The sequence below is a fragment of the Pollachius pollachius genome (assembly GCF_949987615.1).
Source record: "Pollachius pollachius genome assembly, chromosome: 2".
Lineage (NCBI taxonomy): Eukaryota > Metazoa > Chordata > Actinopteri > Gadiformes > Gadidae > Pollachius > Pollachius pollachius.
In genome coordinates this window covers 52,608,114-52,625,418 of record NC_136935.1, presented here as the reverse complement: position 1 = coordinate 52,625,418, position 17,305 = coordinate 52,608,114, and the positions used below count along the sequence as shown (strand labels likewise).

Genomic DNA, 17,305 nt, shown 5'->3' with positions numbered 1-17,305 from the left:
TGAACCTCCTCTAAGAATGAACCTCCTCTAAGAGTGAACCTCCTCTAAGAGTGAACCTCCTCTAAGAGTGAACCTCCTCTAAGAGTGAACCTCCTCTAAGAGTGAACCTCCTCTAAGAGTGAACCTTCTCTAAGAATGAACCTTCTCTAAGAATGAACCTTCCCTAACGCCGGATTTCCACCGGGGACGTATGCGCTGCGGAACGGCTGCGAACTCGGCCCTGCGTCAATCCCCACCGGTTCGTAACGGCAGCGTAGCGCTGCCTTGAGAGCCAGCCGTATTCACGCGAGATCACGAGATCACGCGATAATCCTAAACCTAATGTACTCACCTTCCACTCCCAAAACGACTGCAATTAAATGCCAGGCTTTGTCCTTTCTGACATTGTCCTTATAAAAAGATTGATTTATTTCATAGATTATTTTATGTTGCTCCACTTCGACAATCAGTCTCTCGTCGTCCATGTTGCCGAGCCTCTGAGACCCTTTGATTGATTGACTGCTGACCTGGTGCCTCCGGTCATGATGTAATGTTGATGTGAAGTTGTGATAGGCTACATGAGCTGAGTATTGTTTTATTTTGAAAATTGACCGGATGCTCTATGGCTTTTACTTTTTCACTTCCTGCCTGGCTCGATCTGCTCTGTTGAAATTGACACGGTTCAGCAACAGCTTGCGTCAAAAATAGAAGTGCTACGGAATGATAGCTGAGACGTTCCGCAGTGCGCCCCGTGGGGATGGGTTCATTGATTAGAGTGGAAGTGATCAGCAGCGATGACCGCGGCGCAGCCGTTCCGCGGCGCTTACGTCCCCGGTGGAAATCAGGCGTAAGAGTGAACCTCCCCTAAGAGTGAACCTCCTCTAAGAGTGAACCTCCTCTAAGTGTGAACCTCCTCTAAGAGTGAACCTTCTCTAAGTGTGAACCTCCTCTAAGAACGAACCTCCTCTAAGAGTGAACCTTCTCTAAGTGTGAACCTCCTCTAAGAGTGAACCTCCTCTAAGAGTGAACCTCCTCTAAAATTGAACCTCCTCTAAGAGTGAACCTTTATGAGAGTGAACCTTCTCTAAGAGTGAACCTTTATGAGAGTGAACCTCCTCTAAGAGTGAACCTTCTCTAAGAGGGAACCTCCTCTAAGAGTGAACTTTCTCTAAAATTGAACCTCCTCTAAGAGTGATCCTCCTCTAAGAGTGAACCTTTATGAGAGTGAACCTTTATGAGAGTGAACCACCTCTAAGAGTGAACCGTGAACCTTCTCTAAGAGTGAACCTTTATGAGAGGGAACCTTCATGAGAGTGAACCTCCTCTTAGAGTGAACCTTCTCTAAGAGTGAACCTTCATGAGAGTGAACCTTCTCTAAGAGTGCACCACCTCTAAGAGTGAGCCTTCATGAGAGTGAACCTTCATGAGAGTGAACCTCCTCTAAGAGTGAACCTCCTCTAAGTGTGAACCTTCTCTAAGTGGGAACCTTCTCTAAGTGTGAACCTTCTCTAAGAGTGAATCTTTATGAGAATGAACCTCCTCTAAGAGTGAACCTTTATGAGAGTGAACCTTCTTTAAGAGTGAACCTTTATGAGAGTGAACCTTTTCTAAGAGTGAACCTTTATGAGAGTGAACCTCCTCTAAGAGTGAACCTTCTCTAAGAGTGAACCTCCTCTAAAATTGAACCTCCTCTAAGAGTGAACCTTCTCTAAAATTGAACCTCCTCTAAGGGTGATCCTTCATGAGAGTGAACCTTCTCTAAGAGTGCACCACCTCTAAGAGTGAACCTCCTCTAAGAGTTAACCTCCTTTAAGAGTGAACCTCCTCTAAGAGTGAACCTCCTCTAAGTGTGAACCTTCTCTAAGAGTGAACCTCCTCTAAGTGTGAACCTTATCTAAGAGTGAACCTCCTCTAAGAGTGAACCTTTATGAGAGTGAACCTTCTCTAAGAGTGAACCTTTATGAGAGTGAACCTTCTCTAAGAGTGAACCTTTATGAGAGTGAACCTCCTCTAAGAGTGAACCTTCCCTAAGAGTGAACCTTCTCTAAGAGTGAACCTCCTCAGGGTGAACCTTCATGAGGGTGAACCTCCTCTAAGCTAGGAGGCCTCAGTGAGAGAGAAGAGGACGTGGACTACAGTCAGGAGGAGAGCGGATCATGAGGAGGTGTTCCTGTCTGCCTGTGTGGACACAGCTGAGCTTTGTGGAGCAGGAGGTGCAAAGGACTGCTGAGAGTTCCTAGTTATGGGAAATGTGTTGGAAGGTATCTGCACAACCACACACAAAAAAATGAAGCCCTTAGTTTTTACACACACACACAGACACACACACACACACACACCTGTGAAATGTCCACGGGCAGGCCGGCCCTGGTGGCAGCGATCATGGCGTCCAGCCCCTTGGCGTGCCGGAGATGCTGCGTCGCCCCCTGGAGGTCCTGACCGGGGAAGAGACAAACAGACATCACCGACCACAGATCACTACCAACCACAGATCACTACCGACCACAGATCCCTGCCAACCACAGATCACTGCCAACCACAGATCACTGCCAGGGCAGCAGCTAAAGGATCAGACACACAATGTATGGAATCATATGGATCCTGGAGAGCAGCCGTAACAACCCCCGGGTCAGAGGTCAGGGTTCAGGGGTCATGGTTCAGGGTCAGGGGTCAGGGTGGGTCTACCTTCATCTGCTTCGACCGCAGTGCTGCATTGGTCAGTCCTTGTCGTCGTAGCAATAAGAAATCCAGCTGCTGCTGAGCTGGAAGCGAAGAAGTACGACAGAGTGACTTTCTGCTTCATCTGCACGTTCATATCGATCACTTTCCTCTAGAGACCCACAGCATCACCCCACCCTCCCAACACACACCTTTAGCTCCCATCTTGGCGGGGGCCTGAGGGTGGGCGGTCGGGGCTTGGGGAGCTTGTGACCGAGCGATCGGCTGAGAGAGAGAGACAGGCGGGGGTTAAGGTTAACATTCTGTAGTTAGTTGTAGGTAGTTGTAGTTAGTTGTAAGTAGTTATGAGTGATTTTACCTTTGCAGCGTCTGCATGGCTGTCCTCTTCCACATCTGCATCTGCCTCCTGATTGGCTAATTTCATGGCTGTTTCCATGACACCCATGAAATTCTGCTGCCCAACGTCTAAACCCTGGAGTGGTGGACAGCCTATAGGATAGCGTACACACACACACACACAGTAGAAACAATTACCAAGCTCGCCAGTGAGACATCTTCGACTCCATCTAACAGTGATTGTGGAGATGCATACAGATGCATAAGACATTTACTGTATGTAATAGTATTAAGTATTAAGACAGCCCTAGGTTGCAGTTCCTATCCTGTACATCATGTACAGTGTGTGTGTGTGTGTGTGTGTGTGTGTGTGTGTGTGTGTGTGTGTGTGTGTGTGTGTGTGTGTGTGTGTGTGTGTGTGTATACAGGTGAGGGGTTTACCTGGCGGCACGGGGAGCTCTGACAGGTTCACCGGCCGACCCGCCTTATGAGCTCTGATGGAGTCCTGGTATTGCTGTAGCCAATGAGAGGACAGGGTTAGGATGTGGCCAATGAGAGGACAGGGTTAGGATGTGTATTGCACATTGCTGTCTACCATTTTAGCATTTGTTAAAGTAAAACAGCTATACTAATGACTAACTACTCTAACTAACTACTCAGCTATAATAATGACTAACTACTTAGCTATACTAATGACTAACTACTCAGCTATACTAATGACTAACTACTCAGCTATACTAATGACTAACTACTCAGCTATACTAATGACTAACTACTCAGCTATACTAATGAAAGGCGTGAGCTGAACAGGGCTATAATAGAAAAACTGGAAATCAGTCGCACTACAGAGAACCGAAAATTAGTAAATGCACGTTTTATTTATAAATAAAGGAGACTTTAGTTCAGTGAGGCGCACCCTGATAAAGGAGTCACTAGTGAGGTGCACCCTGATAAAGGAGTCACTAGTGAGGTGTACCCTGATAAAGGAGTCACTAGTGAGGTGCACCCTGATAAAGGAGTCACTAGTGAGGCGCACCCTGATAAAGGAGTCACTAGTGAGGTGTACCCTGATAAAGGAGTCACTAGTGAGGTGCACCCTGATAAAGGAGTCACTAGTGAGGTGCGCCCTGATAAAGGAGTCACTAGTGAGGTGCACCCTGATAAAGGAGTCACTAGTGAGGTGAGGTGCACCCTGATAAAGGAGTCACTAGTGAGGTGCACCCTGATAAAGGAGTCACTAGTGAGGTGTACCCTGATAAAGGAGTCACTAGTGAGGTGTACCCTGATAAAGGAGTCACTAGTGAGGTGCACCCTGATAAAGGAGTCACTAGTGAGGTGAGGTGCACCCTGATAAAGGAGTCACTAGTGAGGTGCGCCCTGATAAAGGAGTCACTAGTGAGGTGCACCCTGATAAAGGAGTCACTAGTGAGGTGAGGTGCACCCTGATAAAGGAGTCACTAGTGAGGTGCACCCTGATAAAGGTTTCACTAGTGAGGTGTACCCTGATAAAGGAGTCACTAGTGAGGTGCGCCCTGATAAAGGTTTCACTAGTGAGGTGCACCCTGATAAAGGAGTCACTAGTGCAGTGGGGTGCACCCTGATAAAGGAGTCACTAGTGAGGTGAGGTGCACCCTGATAAAGGAGTCACTAGTGAGGTGAGGTGCACCCTGATAAAGGAGTCACTAGTGAGGTGAGGTGCACCCTGATAAAGGAGTCACTAGTGAAGTGAGGTGCACCCTAAAAAAGGAATCACTAGTAAGGTGCACCCTGATAAAGGAGTCACTAGTGAGGTGAGGTGCACCCTGATAAAGGAGTCACTAGTGAGGTGAGGTGCACCCTGATAAAGGAGTCACTAGTGAGGTGAGGTGCACCCTGATAAAGGAGTCACTAGTGAGGTGAGGTGCACCCTGATAAAGGTTTCACTAGTGAGGTGAGGTGCACCCTGATAAAGGAGTCACTAGTGAGGTGAGGTGCACCCTGATAAAGGAGTCACTAGTGAGGTGAGGTGCACCCTGATAAAGGTTTCACTAGTGAGGTGAGGTGCACCCTGATAAAGGAGTCACTAGTGAGGTGAGGTGCACCCTGATAAAGGAGTCACTAGTGCAGTGAGGTGCACCCTGATAAAGGAGTCACTAGTGAGGTGAGGTGCACCATGTGTGCACTACTGCTCACCTTGACAATGCGCTGGTGCATGCGGGACTTGCGTTCGTCTCCGGTACTCTTGGCTGTGGCGGCGGCTGCTTTGTAGCGGTCCATCCTCTGGGTCAGGGCCTCCTCCACACTGCCAGGGGCCGACAGCTCTACGGGAACACACACACATATACAGGAACTATACATTAGGACAACAATACCAACACTACTAATACTACTAATACTACTACTACTAACAGTACTACTACTCCAGGTCCTACCAGCAGGGGCCAAAGGGCCCGGGGTCGGGGCGGGGGCGGGTGGGGGCCCAGCAGGACTGGGGGCAGGGCTCTGTCTGGCTGCAGGGGCCCAGGAGGAACACACAGAGTTCATCAGGGGGTGAGGAGGTGAAGGAGGGCGTGGGTTGGACTTATGGTGTTACTGACCGGGCGCTGGTGGGAGGGAGCTGAGGTCCAGAGGCTCCCCCCGGTCCAGGGCCTCCAGCACAGGGTCCAGTCTCTGAGGGTGGACCAGAGGAACCCAGTTAGCTCCCGCACACACACACGCGCACACGCACACACACACACACACACACGCACACACACACACACACACGTTACCTTAGCGATGCGGTAGTGTTGTTTGGCCAGCTCTGAGTCGCCGCCCTGCTTGGCATGGATGGCGGCCATCTTGTAGTCCCTCTGTCTGGACAGCACTGCATGCTTCAGCTCTGGAGGGGACCATTCAGACAGAGGGGGGGGGGGCGGTCCATTAACACGACGATCCAGTCACACAAGTATGTGACTATTTAAGGGGATTTAAAACAAACAACAGAGATTTCATGCAGCCTAAAGTATTCCGAAGACCAGCGGCGTAGCTAGTGTGAGAGTAGGCCGACACATGGCCGTCTGAACATTGGGGGGGTGTAGATTAAGTTGAACTTCAGGACCAGACTAAGGCCACAGGCTCTGGTGTGGGGGACGGGCCAGAAGGGTGAAAACATCAGAACTAGTTCAGGTTAATTCAATGACCTACTAATCAGATGAAATGGAATTTAAGCAAAGACATATTCTAGATTTTGGTATTTAAATTTTTGTTTGTGCGTGCGTGCCTCTATGTTTGTGTGTGTGTGTGTCTGTGCGTGTGTACCTGAGGGCTGTGAGGGTGTCTCCCCGGGGGTGAGGGGGGAGATGGCCGGAGGATCGGGGGCGGTGGAAGCTGCTTTTGGGGGGGTGAGACAGTGAGGCTTAACGTTTGGGGTTACAGGCGGTGCTTCCCTCAGCGGTTTCTGATTGGAAGGCATGAGGTTTGGCGCTGGCTGTTCCCGCTCCTTGATTGGCTCAGGCTGAGGAGGTGGGACATTGGGCTTTCCACCAGTGGCGACAGGCGGTGGCATATCCTCCTCGTTGATTGGTTTCCCTTTTTTGGCCGTCGCCAACATCGACTGTAAAGTCTGATAGGCAACAGAGAAGATACATAATAATAATGACCATTATTAGACGAGTCATAATCCCTACATTCACAGATCAGCTCATGTATGCCACAGTACACACATTTAGTAGTAGTCTCCCCGAGGCCTACTACTACTATACTACTACTACTACTACTAGTAGTATAGTAGTAGTAGTAGTAATTTAGTAGTAGTCTGCCCGAGGCCTACTACTACTATACTACTACTACTAGTAGTAGTATAGTAGTACTAGTATAGTAGTAGAGTAGTAGTAGTAATTTAGTAGTAGTCTCCCCGAGGCCTACTACTACTCTACTACTACTACTAGTAGTATAGTAGTCGTAGTGTAGTAGCAGTAGTATAGTAGCAGTAGTATAGTAGTCGTAGTATAGTAGTCGTAGTATAGTAGTCGTTGTATAGTAGTCGTAGTATAGTAGTCGTAGTATAGTAGTAGTAGTATAGTAGCAGTACCTTGAGGCCGCGGTCGTAGCGACGGGCCTTGCTCGTCTCCCCCGAGGCCGTTGCGTTGCCGACGGCAGCCTGGTACATGGCGATGCGCTCCAGGAGGACGGACTCCGGTCCGCTGGCCCCGCCCGGGGGAGGGCGTGGCTGAGGGGCGGTTACCATGGTGACAGGAGGGGCGGGTCGGGGAGCCTCCTCCTCCACCTCCTCCAACACCTCGTTCAGCTCGGCCTATCAGGAGGAGCACATGTGAACCGGGGTTAAGATTGGAGAGGAGCTGGAGAGGAGGAGAGGAGGAGAATAAGAGGAGGAGCGGGGGAGAGGAGGAGGAGAGGGGGAGAGGAGGAGGAGGAGAAGGGGTAGAGGAGGAGGGGGAGAGGAGGAGGAGGAGAGGAGGAGAGGGGGTCAATGACTCTATGAGCCAATGGACCACAGAGAGGGCCGCGCTGCTACCAGCAGGTCCTCATCGTCCAGGTCTTCCTCTCCCACGTCGTCCTCGTCCAGATCTTTCATGCAGAGAGCCGCCATCCGCTCGATCTCCTCCATGGGGACAGGAGCTGGAAACGGAGACACATGGTCTTCAACGATATTAGAATAATACATATCTAAATGCATAACTGTATATGTAAATGGACTGCAATTACACAGCGCTTTTCTAACCAGTGGCCACTCAAAGCACTTCACAATACTGCCTCCCATTCACTGATTCATACATACAGAGGGGCAAAAAAGTATTTAGTCAGCCACCAATTGTGCAAGTTCTCCCACTTAAAAAGATGAGAGAGGCCTGTAATTTTCATCATAGGTAAACCTCAGCTATGAGAGACAAAATGAAAAAAAAAAAATCTATAAAATCACATTGTCTGACTTTTAAAGAATTTATTTGCAAATTATGCTGGAAAATAAGTATTTGGTCAATAACAAAAGGTCTTCTCAATACTTTGTTACATGCCCTTTGTTGGCAATGACAGAGGTCAAACGTTTTCTGTAAGTCTTTACAAGGTTTTTTACACACTGCTGCTGGTATTTTGGCCCATTCCTCCATGCAGATCTCCTCTAGAGCAGTGATGTTTTTGGGCCACACGGACTTTCAACTCCCTCCAAAGATTTTCTATGGGGTTGAGATCTGGAGACTGGCTAGGCCACTCCAGGACCTTGAAATGCTTCTTACCAAGCCACTCCTTCGTTGCCCGGGCGGTGTGTTTGGGGTCATTGTCATGCTGAAAGACCCAGTCACGTTTCATCTTCAGTGCCCTTGCTGATGGAAGGAGGTTTTCACTCAAAATCTCACGATACATGGCCCCATTCACTCTTTCCGTCACACGGATCAGACGTCCTGGTCCCTTGGCAGAAAAACAGCCCCAAAGCATGATGTTTCCACCCCCATGCTTCACTGTAGGTATGGTGTTCTTTGGATGCAACTCAGCATTCTTTCTCCTCCAAACACGACGAGTTGAGTTTTTACCAAAAAGTTATATTTTGGTTTCATCTGACCATATGACATTCTCCCAATCCTGTTCTGGATCATCCAAATGCTCTCTAGCAAACTTCAAACGGGCCCGGACATGCACTGGCTTTAGCAGGGTGACACCTCTGGCACTGCAGGATTTGAGTCCCTGGCGGCGTAGTGTGTTAGTGATGGTAGCCTTTGTTACTTTGGTCCCAGCTCTCTGGAGGTCATTCACTAGGTCCCCCCGTGTGGTTCTGGGATTTTTGTTCACCGTTCTTGTGATCATTTTGACCCCACAGGGTGAGATCTTGCGTGGAGCCCCAGATCGAGGGAGATTATCACTGGTCTTGTATGTATTCCATTTCCTAATAATTGCTCCCACAGTTGATTTCTTCACACCAAGCTGCTTACCTATTGCAGATTCAGACTTCCCAGCCTGGTGCAGGTCTACAATTGTGTTTCTGGTGTCCTTTGACAGCTCTTTGGTCTTGGTCATAGTGGAGTTTGGAGTGTGACTGTTTGAGGTTGTGGACAGGTGTCTTTTATACGGATAAGGAGTTCAAACAGGTGCCATTAATACAGGTAACAAGTGGAGGACAAAGGAGCCTCTTAAAGAAGAAGTTACAGGTCTGTGACAGCCAGAAATCTTGCTGGTTTGTAGGTGACCAAATACTTATTTTCCACCATAATTTGCAAATAAATTCTTAAAAAATCAGACAATGTGATTTTCTGGATTTTTTTTTACATTTTTTCTCTCATAGCTGAGGTTTACCTATGATAAAAATTACAGGCCTCTCTCGTCTTTTTAAGTGGGAGAACTTGCACAATTGGTGGCTGACTAAATACTTTTTTGCCCCACTGTACATCCACACACCGCCGGTAGAGTCAGGTCCCACTAACCCAACATGCAAAGTCTGAGCGCGTTGGTGGGCGAGGATTGGAGCCATTGGATAGTCTGATTGGTAACCAGCGAATCAGCGCGGTGTGTGTGAGGGGCAGACTAGCGCCACCCGGTGTTGAGGAGACTTAACTGAACAGTAGGTTTAGTTGTTGTTTTTTTCCCAACGAAGCACAGCTGTGCTTTAACTATTTAAGGGATTTAAGGGATAATGTATAGAACGCCGGTCATTATCGGGAAAATAAGCCCCGACATTCTCGTGCTCACCAGATACTTTCTCATGTGCACCAGATACTTTCTTGTGCGCACCAGATACTTTCTCGTGCGCACCAGATACTTTCTCGTGCGCACCAGATACTTTCTCGTGCGCACCCCATCATTTTTTTTACCCCATGTCCCTTTACGGGTTCCATACTCTCTACCACCCTGGTTTTGTTCAAAGTTAGTTGTGATGCGTCACGTGGGTGGGAGAACACTGCGTACATGTAAGGGGCGGGATGGAGCAGCTGAACATGGGATCTGCTTCTCAACTGCATATCTCTTTCAAAAATATACCAGTATAAATGTTACTACCGGTATATCGCCCAGCCCTAACTACTACTAAGCACAGAACGTACACGCTACTGTGTAGTTGGCAGTAGTGTAACTTTTTTAACTCCGTGGTGTAACTTTTCTGCCGTACAGGTCAGACCAGAGGCAACTGAGCGGTTGGATAAAGGCAGTTGGCGGTTGGTTTGAGTCTGGGTGTGTGGGCCCCTTCACAGGAAACAGTATGTCTTATTGAATTGTATATAAAATCATCCATAAAGATCCTGTACAGAAGAGGGCTGAGGTGGGGGAACACGTCACTGAGCACCTCTGCCTCCGTTCTTCTTCGCCGTTGGTTTCCCTCCCCCTCCCATCAGCGCCAGAAGCTCCGCCTCCAGCTCCTCCTCGTTCCCGCCGTCCTCCGCACCCCCCTCGGGGGTTAGGTCCAGGAGCAGACCCATCTGGGGGACCGGAGGAGGAGCGGTCATAACTGGTTAGGATCAAACTACTGCAAGAAAACACCAGCAACCCTCACGTATACATCTAGATCTATATAGATCTATATGGATAGACATTCACATAGATCTATATGTATATATATCCATATAGAGCTCAGTAGATATATAGATCTATATGAATATCTATCCATATGGATCTTTATGAATGTTTCCATATAGATCTATATATGCAGGGTGCGATTTGTGAAAAAACCAGAGGGGGGGATTATTTTGAGAAACATTTTAAAATGTTTCAAAATGAAGACGGACCCTGTGTATTTTGGTTGTTAATTATTACGATGTAATGGTGAAAATACTTTGGGTGGGGGGGATAATCTTTATCCCCACCGAGGATAAAAATAATTCATCAGAGGGTAGGACGTGTAAACCAGAGGGGGGGATAATCCCCACCATCCCCACCGGCAAATCGCACCCTGTATATATGTATATATCTATAAATCTAGATCTATATATCTCGCGTTACCTGCTTGGCCCGGGCCGCCCCCTGACCCCGCGGGGGGGGGTTCCGACGCATCCTGATCCTGTTGACTCAGACCGCGGCAGCAGCCTGAGAGAGATGACGTGTTAACTTAATGTCGCGTTATCAACCTTATCCTCAGTATGACGTCACGGTTGTCGTTCAGTCCTAAAAGTGTACTGATGATTAGCCAGTAAATCTAACAACCATCAACTGAAGCGTGCAGCGAGCAGTGTACCTCAACCCGGGCGTCCGGTGATGTTAATAGCGTTAACGAGTCGGTCTACTCAACTTCAGCGGACAGTGTTTATCTGTTACAGGAGAAAACCCCGAGAAGGTTTAGGTTTACCAGGCTGTCAACAGTGGAATGTACTTCCTCCTCTGCGTCTCCATAGCAACGCCGCTTTACGGCCCGTTTTACGGCTGTCGTCCAACACGCGCCTGACGTAAAGATAAAGACAGTACTGTAGCCTAGCCGGGGCCAAGAAGGTTTACATGAACTGTCATCATCGTGTTTGATTCGCTCGGTGCAAGAGTCTACTTCCGTTCTAGTTCCGCGCTCACTCGCGTGTGTGGGTCTTTACTTCCGGCGATATGGCGATCATTTCTTTGCGTGTCATTACTTGATCTGATCTTTTAAAAATCAATGTTGCATTCAATATGTTCTGTTTCAATCAGTTTGTAAATGTTCTTGTTCTGGTTTTATTGTTCATCTTTACAAATCTATATAAATCCTGAACTAATATCAGGTTTTATTGTTCATCTTTACAAATCCTGAAGTAATATTAGGTTTTACTGTTCCTCTTTACAAATCTATACAAAATCCTGAACTAATATCAGGTTTTATTGTACATCTTTACAAATCTATACAAATCCTGAACTAATATCAGGTTTTATTGTTCATCTTTACAAATATATACAAATCCTGGACTAATGTTAGGCTCAATAAGTAAGCCTGTATATTGCGTTTTTACTGTTCAGATTTGCACAGCTATAGAAGCACATTCTGATTTGGTCGTGGTGGTCATCTTGACAAATCTATAAAAAAACTGAAGTCATAATTATTCAATCGTGTTGAGATTTCATTGTTCAGTTTTACAAATCTCTACAAAACCTGAGCTAATATCACCATGCTGTCCAACTCACGCACACACGCAGACAATAGATATAATAGACAACCTCAACTTAATTATTTTATTCCATTTACTGTACAGTACATCTCTATTGTTTTTTGCACATTTGTATTTTTTTAATTGTTACAGATTTGTATTCTATATAGGGCTAATTTGTTTAATTATTTTATTTCTATTCTATTTGTCACCTTAAAAAATATCACTGCCACTTTTGCATTTCACTGCGTTTCCTCCCTTATTAAATTCTACATATTCTAGTGTTATCTCTGGTGCATTTTCATTTCAAGTCAGTAAAAACCCAAAGCTAATGTAATGATGACAATGACAAAAAGAATGTTGGTTTAAGAAGCAAGATCTTTAATTCATTTCTGAGTTGCCCATGCCTTCACCAACGGCCCATTCTGGTAATTGACCAGGAAGCAGGACACGCTGAACAACTCATCTATGTTCCTGCATATAGACAGTTGTACGACCTTGTCGAACAGTTTGTTCTCCTTCACCCTCCTTATACACCTCTCCACATGCACTCTCAGACGTGCAATCACCTGTGTCTGCCTAACATCCTCTTGACTCATTTGTTGTTTGTTGCTGAGGAAGGCAGGCCGGTAAACCTTACAAGGAACAAGGTTGTCCACAACAAATCCTTAGTCCACCATGATGGCCATACCTGGCTTCAACAGCTTCACAATCCCTGACAGCTTGAAGATCTCGCGATCACTCATGGAGCCTGCATACAGTCCAGACACGAAGGTGACAGCACCGTGGGGTGCCATGCCCACCATGGCCTTGAATGTAGTGTGTGATTTGTAGGTCGAGAAAACCTCACTCTGAAGGAGCAGAGAGGATGGCATCTGACAGAATATCTCTGTACAATTAAGGACCACCTGTGTGTCAGAAAAAGCTGCAAACTCAGATGGCAGGTGAGCTCTCACTATCTCTGGAGGAACCCAAAGGCGCTTGCTTCCCAGCAGGCAGTACAGGAAATGGGTCCATGTAGAGATTATCCGACCTGCAGTAGTGTGATGAATGTTGAACCTCTCTGCACTCTCTACATCAGGAACAGCAGACACTCGTCAATGGGTCTCAGTTTCTGTTGAGATATAACAACAAAACCCTCTGTTTAGTAACCTCGCCATTGTTATTACAGAGTATAAATCAGAAAATAATACTTATATCAGCTGGTTGGCTTTTACTTTAGTTAGATGTAGTTAACTCCACAAACCAACAGGGGCAGTTATGAAATAAAACAGTTTACCCTAACCCTATCCATTTTCAGTGTTACATAAACCTACAACTCTTAGCATGCACGTCATGGTACCACATTTATTACCTACCGTTGTTCTGATGCTGGCAGAGGCGGCCTTGGCGCTGGTTATGCGAATCATCTTGTGGGTCACAGCAGGTTAAATTAATCTCCAAAATGCCATGAAACATCTGTAGGAGGCAAATCTGGTGTAAAAGCGCCCGTCCTCATCTGATGCAGACAGACGCTGTATCCCTAAACGCTGGCGAAGATGGAGAATTTCCAACTGCTGTTGAAGCTCCCTAATCTGGCGATGTAGAGCTTCGTTCTCTTCGGCCAAATTACTCGCCCTCGCTCCCGTTTGAGGGACAACACAGTAGTCATGATCTGGAGCCATTTCGGTCTCCATCTCCGTGTCCGAGTCTGGCTCTGGGGGGGAGACTCTCGGCCCGCGGACGTCGTTCCCAGACACTCGGTCTGGGCGCAGGTAGTTTGTACCCATTTCACGTAAAGTAAACAGGTACGGCTCCCTTCTTCAGCCTCCTCAGCCCCCCGGCAGTCACATCAATCAGTCTGTTTAAATGCCGACTACAGACCCGGGTGTTTTTGGTCGGGTTGAAGTCATCCCTCCGGATTCTCTGCTTCCACTCAGTCCGTACTGCAGCTTCAACGGGGAATGAATGAAAGCTAACTTTCTTGTTGTTCCGTGACGAAACGGTACACAATGGCACACAACAATGAAGTCCTGAGGCTCTCACCCTTTGAAAGGCAAGTCGCCTCCCTCGAATCCTAAAAACACTCATTGTGCAAAAAAAAATGATTTCTCTGGTAAACTAACTCTTTGGTAAACAAACAAGCTCGCTCTGTTTCGCTGCAGCTGTCAGATCACCGGAAGTTGGACCGGAAGTACTGGCCCACACACTCAAGTTAGGATGTCCGTCGCCATATTGTGCACGGAGCGAATTTAGTTTAATACGAAGGCTAGGATAACGGCAGACTCCGTTTGAGTCTTTTCTAATATAGTGTTCATCGCAGTTTATAACTACATTATTGTTGTTTCAAAGCAAACTGCTAAGGTAATGTAAAGAACATTTAAAACATAAAACCATAGGAGCCAGGCCAGGGACACAGATCAGATAGATAAGTGTATTTGATATCCATATCAGCATTCTGTCTTTAAAAGGGAAGATGGGAAGAGGCCGAACTAAGAGCCCCTCCAGCCTTGGTAAAGGGCCTTCATAGTGTTTATAGAGAATAACACAACCTTTAGTTCATACACCATGTACAAAGAAAGCATGGACCTGAGTGACACCTGCCACTGTATTAATTGAAGTTTGCATCACGATCTTCTGTTATCGAAGGTCCAGTACAGCCCCAACAGAGGGTGCTGCGCTCCAGGAGAGAATCAGTCATGTCCAGTGAAAACCAAACCAAACATAACCCTCCGGTACTGAAGTCTTTGGAGAATATATGCCTCCTTCAATAAGTCTGTTGCATAACCTTACTTATCTAGCGCACCGTTTTTATTTAGGAGGCCCTCCAGCCATACCTTCCCAAGGCCGCTCCCCCGGGGCCGACCGAGGAACCGGCTCCAACCAGCCGCTGGGCCGGACCTGTGATGGAAGGGCCGGTGAAAGAAAGTGATGGTGAAACATCAGGGCTCACAAGTAGCCTCAAAACCAGAACGTTGAACGAACACAACCCAGACAACAGAGAAGACTCCATGGAGGTAGAGGAACAGAGCTGGTCCTCCTCCATCTGTATGGATGATAACATGGTATATGATAACATGGACCTGTGTGGGGCACTCACTGAGGTAGGGGAGGCTGAGGGCTTCCAGACTCTCTACCCAACAGGACAGACGGAAGAGGAAGATGATGGTAATAAACACCAGAGATCTGACCCCGTGTGCTCAGCAGAGGACAGGGAGTCTGGCACTGAGCCAGTCGTAGGGATGCTATCGAGGAAGAGGAAGAGGATGGGCGTGTGTCTTCTGACAGAGAAGGAGAGGAGCCACTTCTTACAAAAGCATGAGAATGAGAAACTCCAAAGAGAGGCAGAGGAGAAGACAGTTGGAGATATGGGTCGCACTGGAGACAGCAGCGTGGAACTGAAGGAAGATCCTGATGAGGAGTCTAACTCAGAGGCAGAAAAAGGGAAGCTGGTGTCCGTGCTAAATTCACCCGTGACTCAAGGCATCAAAGTAGGACCTTTGCAAGAGCAGAGTGAGCTGGAAAAGGAACCAGTGCCCCATACTGGTGGAGCAGGGGGCAGGTCAGGCTGATCCCTTCCTGACTGGGTACATTTATTCGGATGTAAACATATCAACTGAGTCCCTGTAATGGTTGTGTTCCTCCTTTTCCAGCTCCTCTGAAGCAGCCTGTGAGGAGTGCAGCGATGCCTGCAGCCCAACAGATCCCCCTCCCGTCTGCTCAGAGGAGAGCGACCACCGGGCGAGGGCGAGCAAGGACTGCAGACGAGGGCCGCTCAGCGACAGAGAAGCCCGCCTCCCCATGGAGATCGCAGGAAGAAAAGATGAACCTGAAAAACAAGAGAACGTGAAGGAGTCTGTGGAAGAGCCACACCATTCCCCCACCCAGGTCACGAGCAGCGTTTACATCGTACTAACTAACATCGCCATAACAGGGGGTCTCTCCGAGACGCAGGGGTCACAGCCGAGTCACTCATTCATAGACACTGGACTAGGAAGGTCCGAAACTATTGGGAAGCAGCCAGGCACTGCTGCAGCACACCCTAGTGGCGGGGAGGAGAATGGCAACGTGAGTACTGGGACCAGAAGCAGTTGTTTCTGGTCTCAGCACTTGTTTTAAAGTGGTTGATTAGTGGAAACCTTGAACTACTTCTTGTGTTTCAGAGCGGACCTTTGGAGGAGGCCGACATCGCTGCGTCTCCTGCTCCCCAACACCTGCTGGCCAGAGCCACACCCGTCCTGGTGGGCTTTGGACCCTTCGACTACATCTCTGACTCTCAGCTCCACGACATCAGTCTGATGTAAGGAATGGCACTCAGGAGTGCATAAACAAGTGTCTCTTATATTAAGGTCAACAGATTTTTCCTTTGGAAGATTGCCTGAGAGATGAGGAATCTTTGCTGCTTTGGGCAACATCACGTAAATATTCTTCCAATAATGTTGCTCATCTAATGTCCCACAATGCCCCCCCCCCAGGGAGGCGCAGGGGGGCTGCTCTCCCTCCCTGGAGGACGCCAGCGCCCGGGTCCGCGGGCTGGGCCGGGAGCTCTCCTACCTGAAGTAAGGGTCAACAGGTTGTGTAATCGTCTTAAAGAGAACAGTATTTTACATCGTTGTATCCTGTGAGACCCACTTCTCCTTAACCCAAGTTAATGTTCTGAATGCTTTCTTCCAGTCGCATCGTCATGGCGACCGAGAGGAAGGTTGAAACCTTTCGCCGTGGCAACAGGGGCCCCAAGGCCCACTAGAGCCCCTCACACGCGTCATGGCTCTTCAGTTATTGCATTGAGGGCCCTTTGTATTCATACTTTTTGTCGTTTTCTCTTTCATATGGCTGACTTTTAGTACTTTTATTTAAGTTGTGTTGCTCACTGTTCACTTGTTATAGACCAACACCCGAGTCATGCAAGTAATTTATAGACTTGACATTGTTGAATCACACCCACAGATAAGTGTTCAAGTGGTTATATTCAAGAAACGCGTTTAACCGTGAATCAAATAAACAAAAACACTATACTAAAATACTTAAAATGTGTAATTTCCTATTGGTACAGTTAAAAGGGATACTAATATTTTATTGTGAATCACAAAACCAAGCAGAGTGTCAATAAGCTCACCCCTCAAATACACGCAGATAATAGGCTGACCACACAACAACACGCTGGCAGTCCGAATAGTCTAGTAAAATAAGATAGTGTAATAATGGATGCACAGCAAACTTTCATGCAAGTCAAATACACGTTAAGACAACAAGAACAAGTCAAACTCTTACACTATACTTATAAACTTAAGCCGAAGAATATAGTCCCAGGCGCAGTACCAACATCCTTA

The 17,305-nt window shown here is 47.4% G+C and overlaps 1 protein-coding gene across 1 annotated transcript in view; it reads right to left on the bottom strand.

The window, feature by feature from the left end:
- Positions 1 to 11,261, bottom strand: part of cc2d1a (coiled-coil and C2 domain containing 1A) — a 31,407-nt gene extending 20,146 nt beyond the window's left edge. The window contains 15 exon segments of the mRNA XM_079730226.1: positions 2,319 to 2,414; positions 2,665 to 2,741; positions 2,850 to 2,922; positions 3,017 to 3,147; positions 3,436 to 3,508; positions 5,167 to 5,294; positions 5,406 to 5,483; positions 5,571 to 5,643; positions 5,745 to 5,854; positions 6,274 to 6,577; positions 7,046 to 7,267; positions 7,490 to 7,593; positions 10,241 to 10,373; positions 10,894 to 10,977; positions 11,126 to 11,261. Coding sequence (XP_079586352.1) covers positions 2,319 to 2,414; positions 2,665 to 2,741; positions 2,850 to 2,922; positions 3,017 to 3,147; positions 3,436 to 3,508; positions 5,167 to 5,294; positions 5,406 to 5,483; positions 5,571 to 5,643; positions 5,745 to 5,854; positions 6,274 to 6,577; positions 7,046 to 7,267; positions 7,490 to 7,593; positions 10,241 to 10,373; positions 10,894 to 10,944 — 1,653 coding nt within the window. The 5' untranslated portion in view covers positions 10,945 to 10,977; positions 11,126 to 11,261.
- Between the last annotated feature and the right edge of the window lie 6,044 nt (positions 11,262 to 17,305).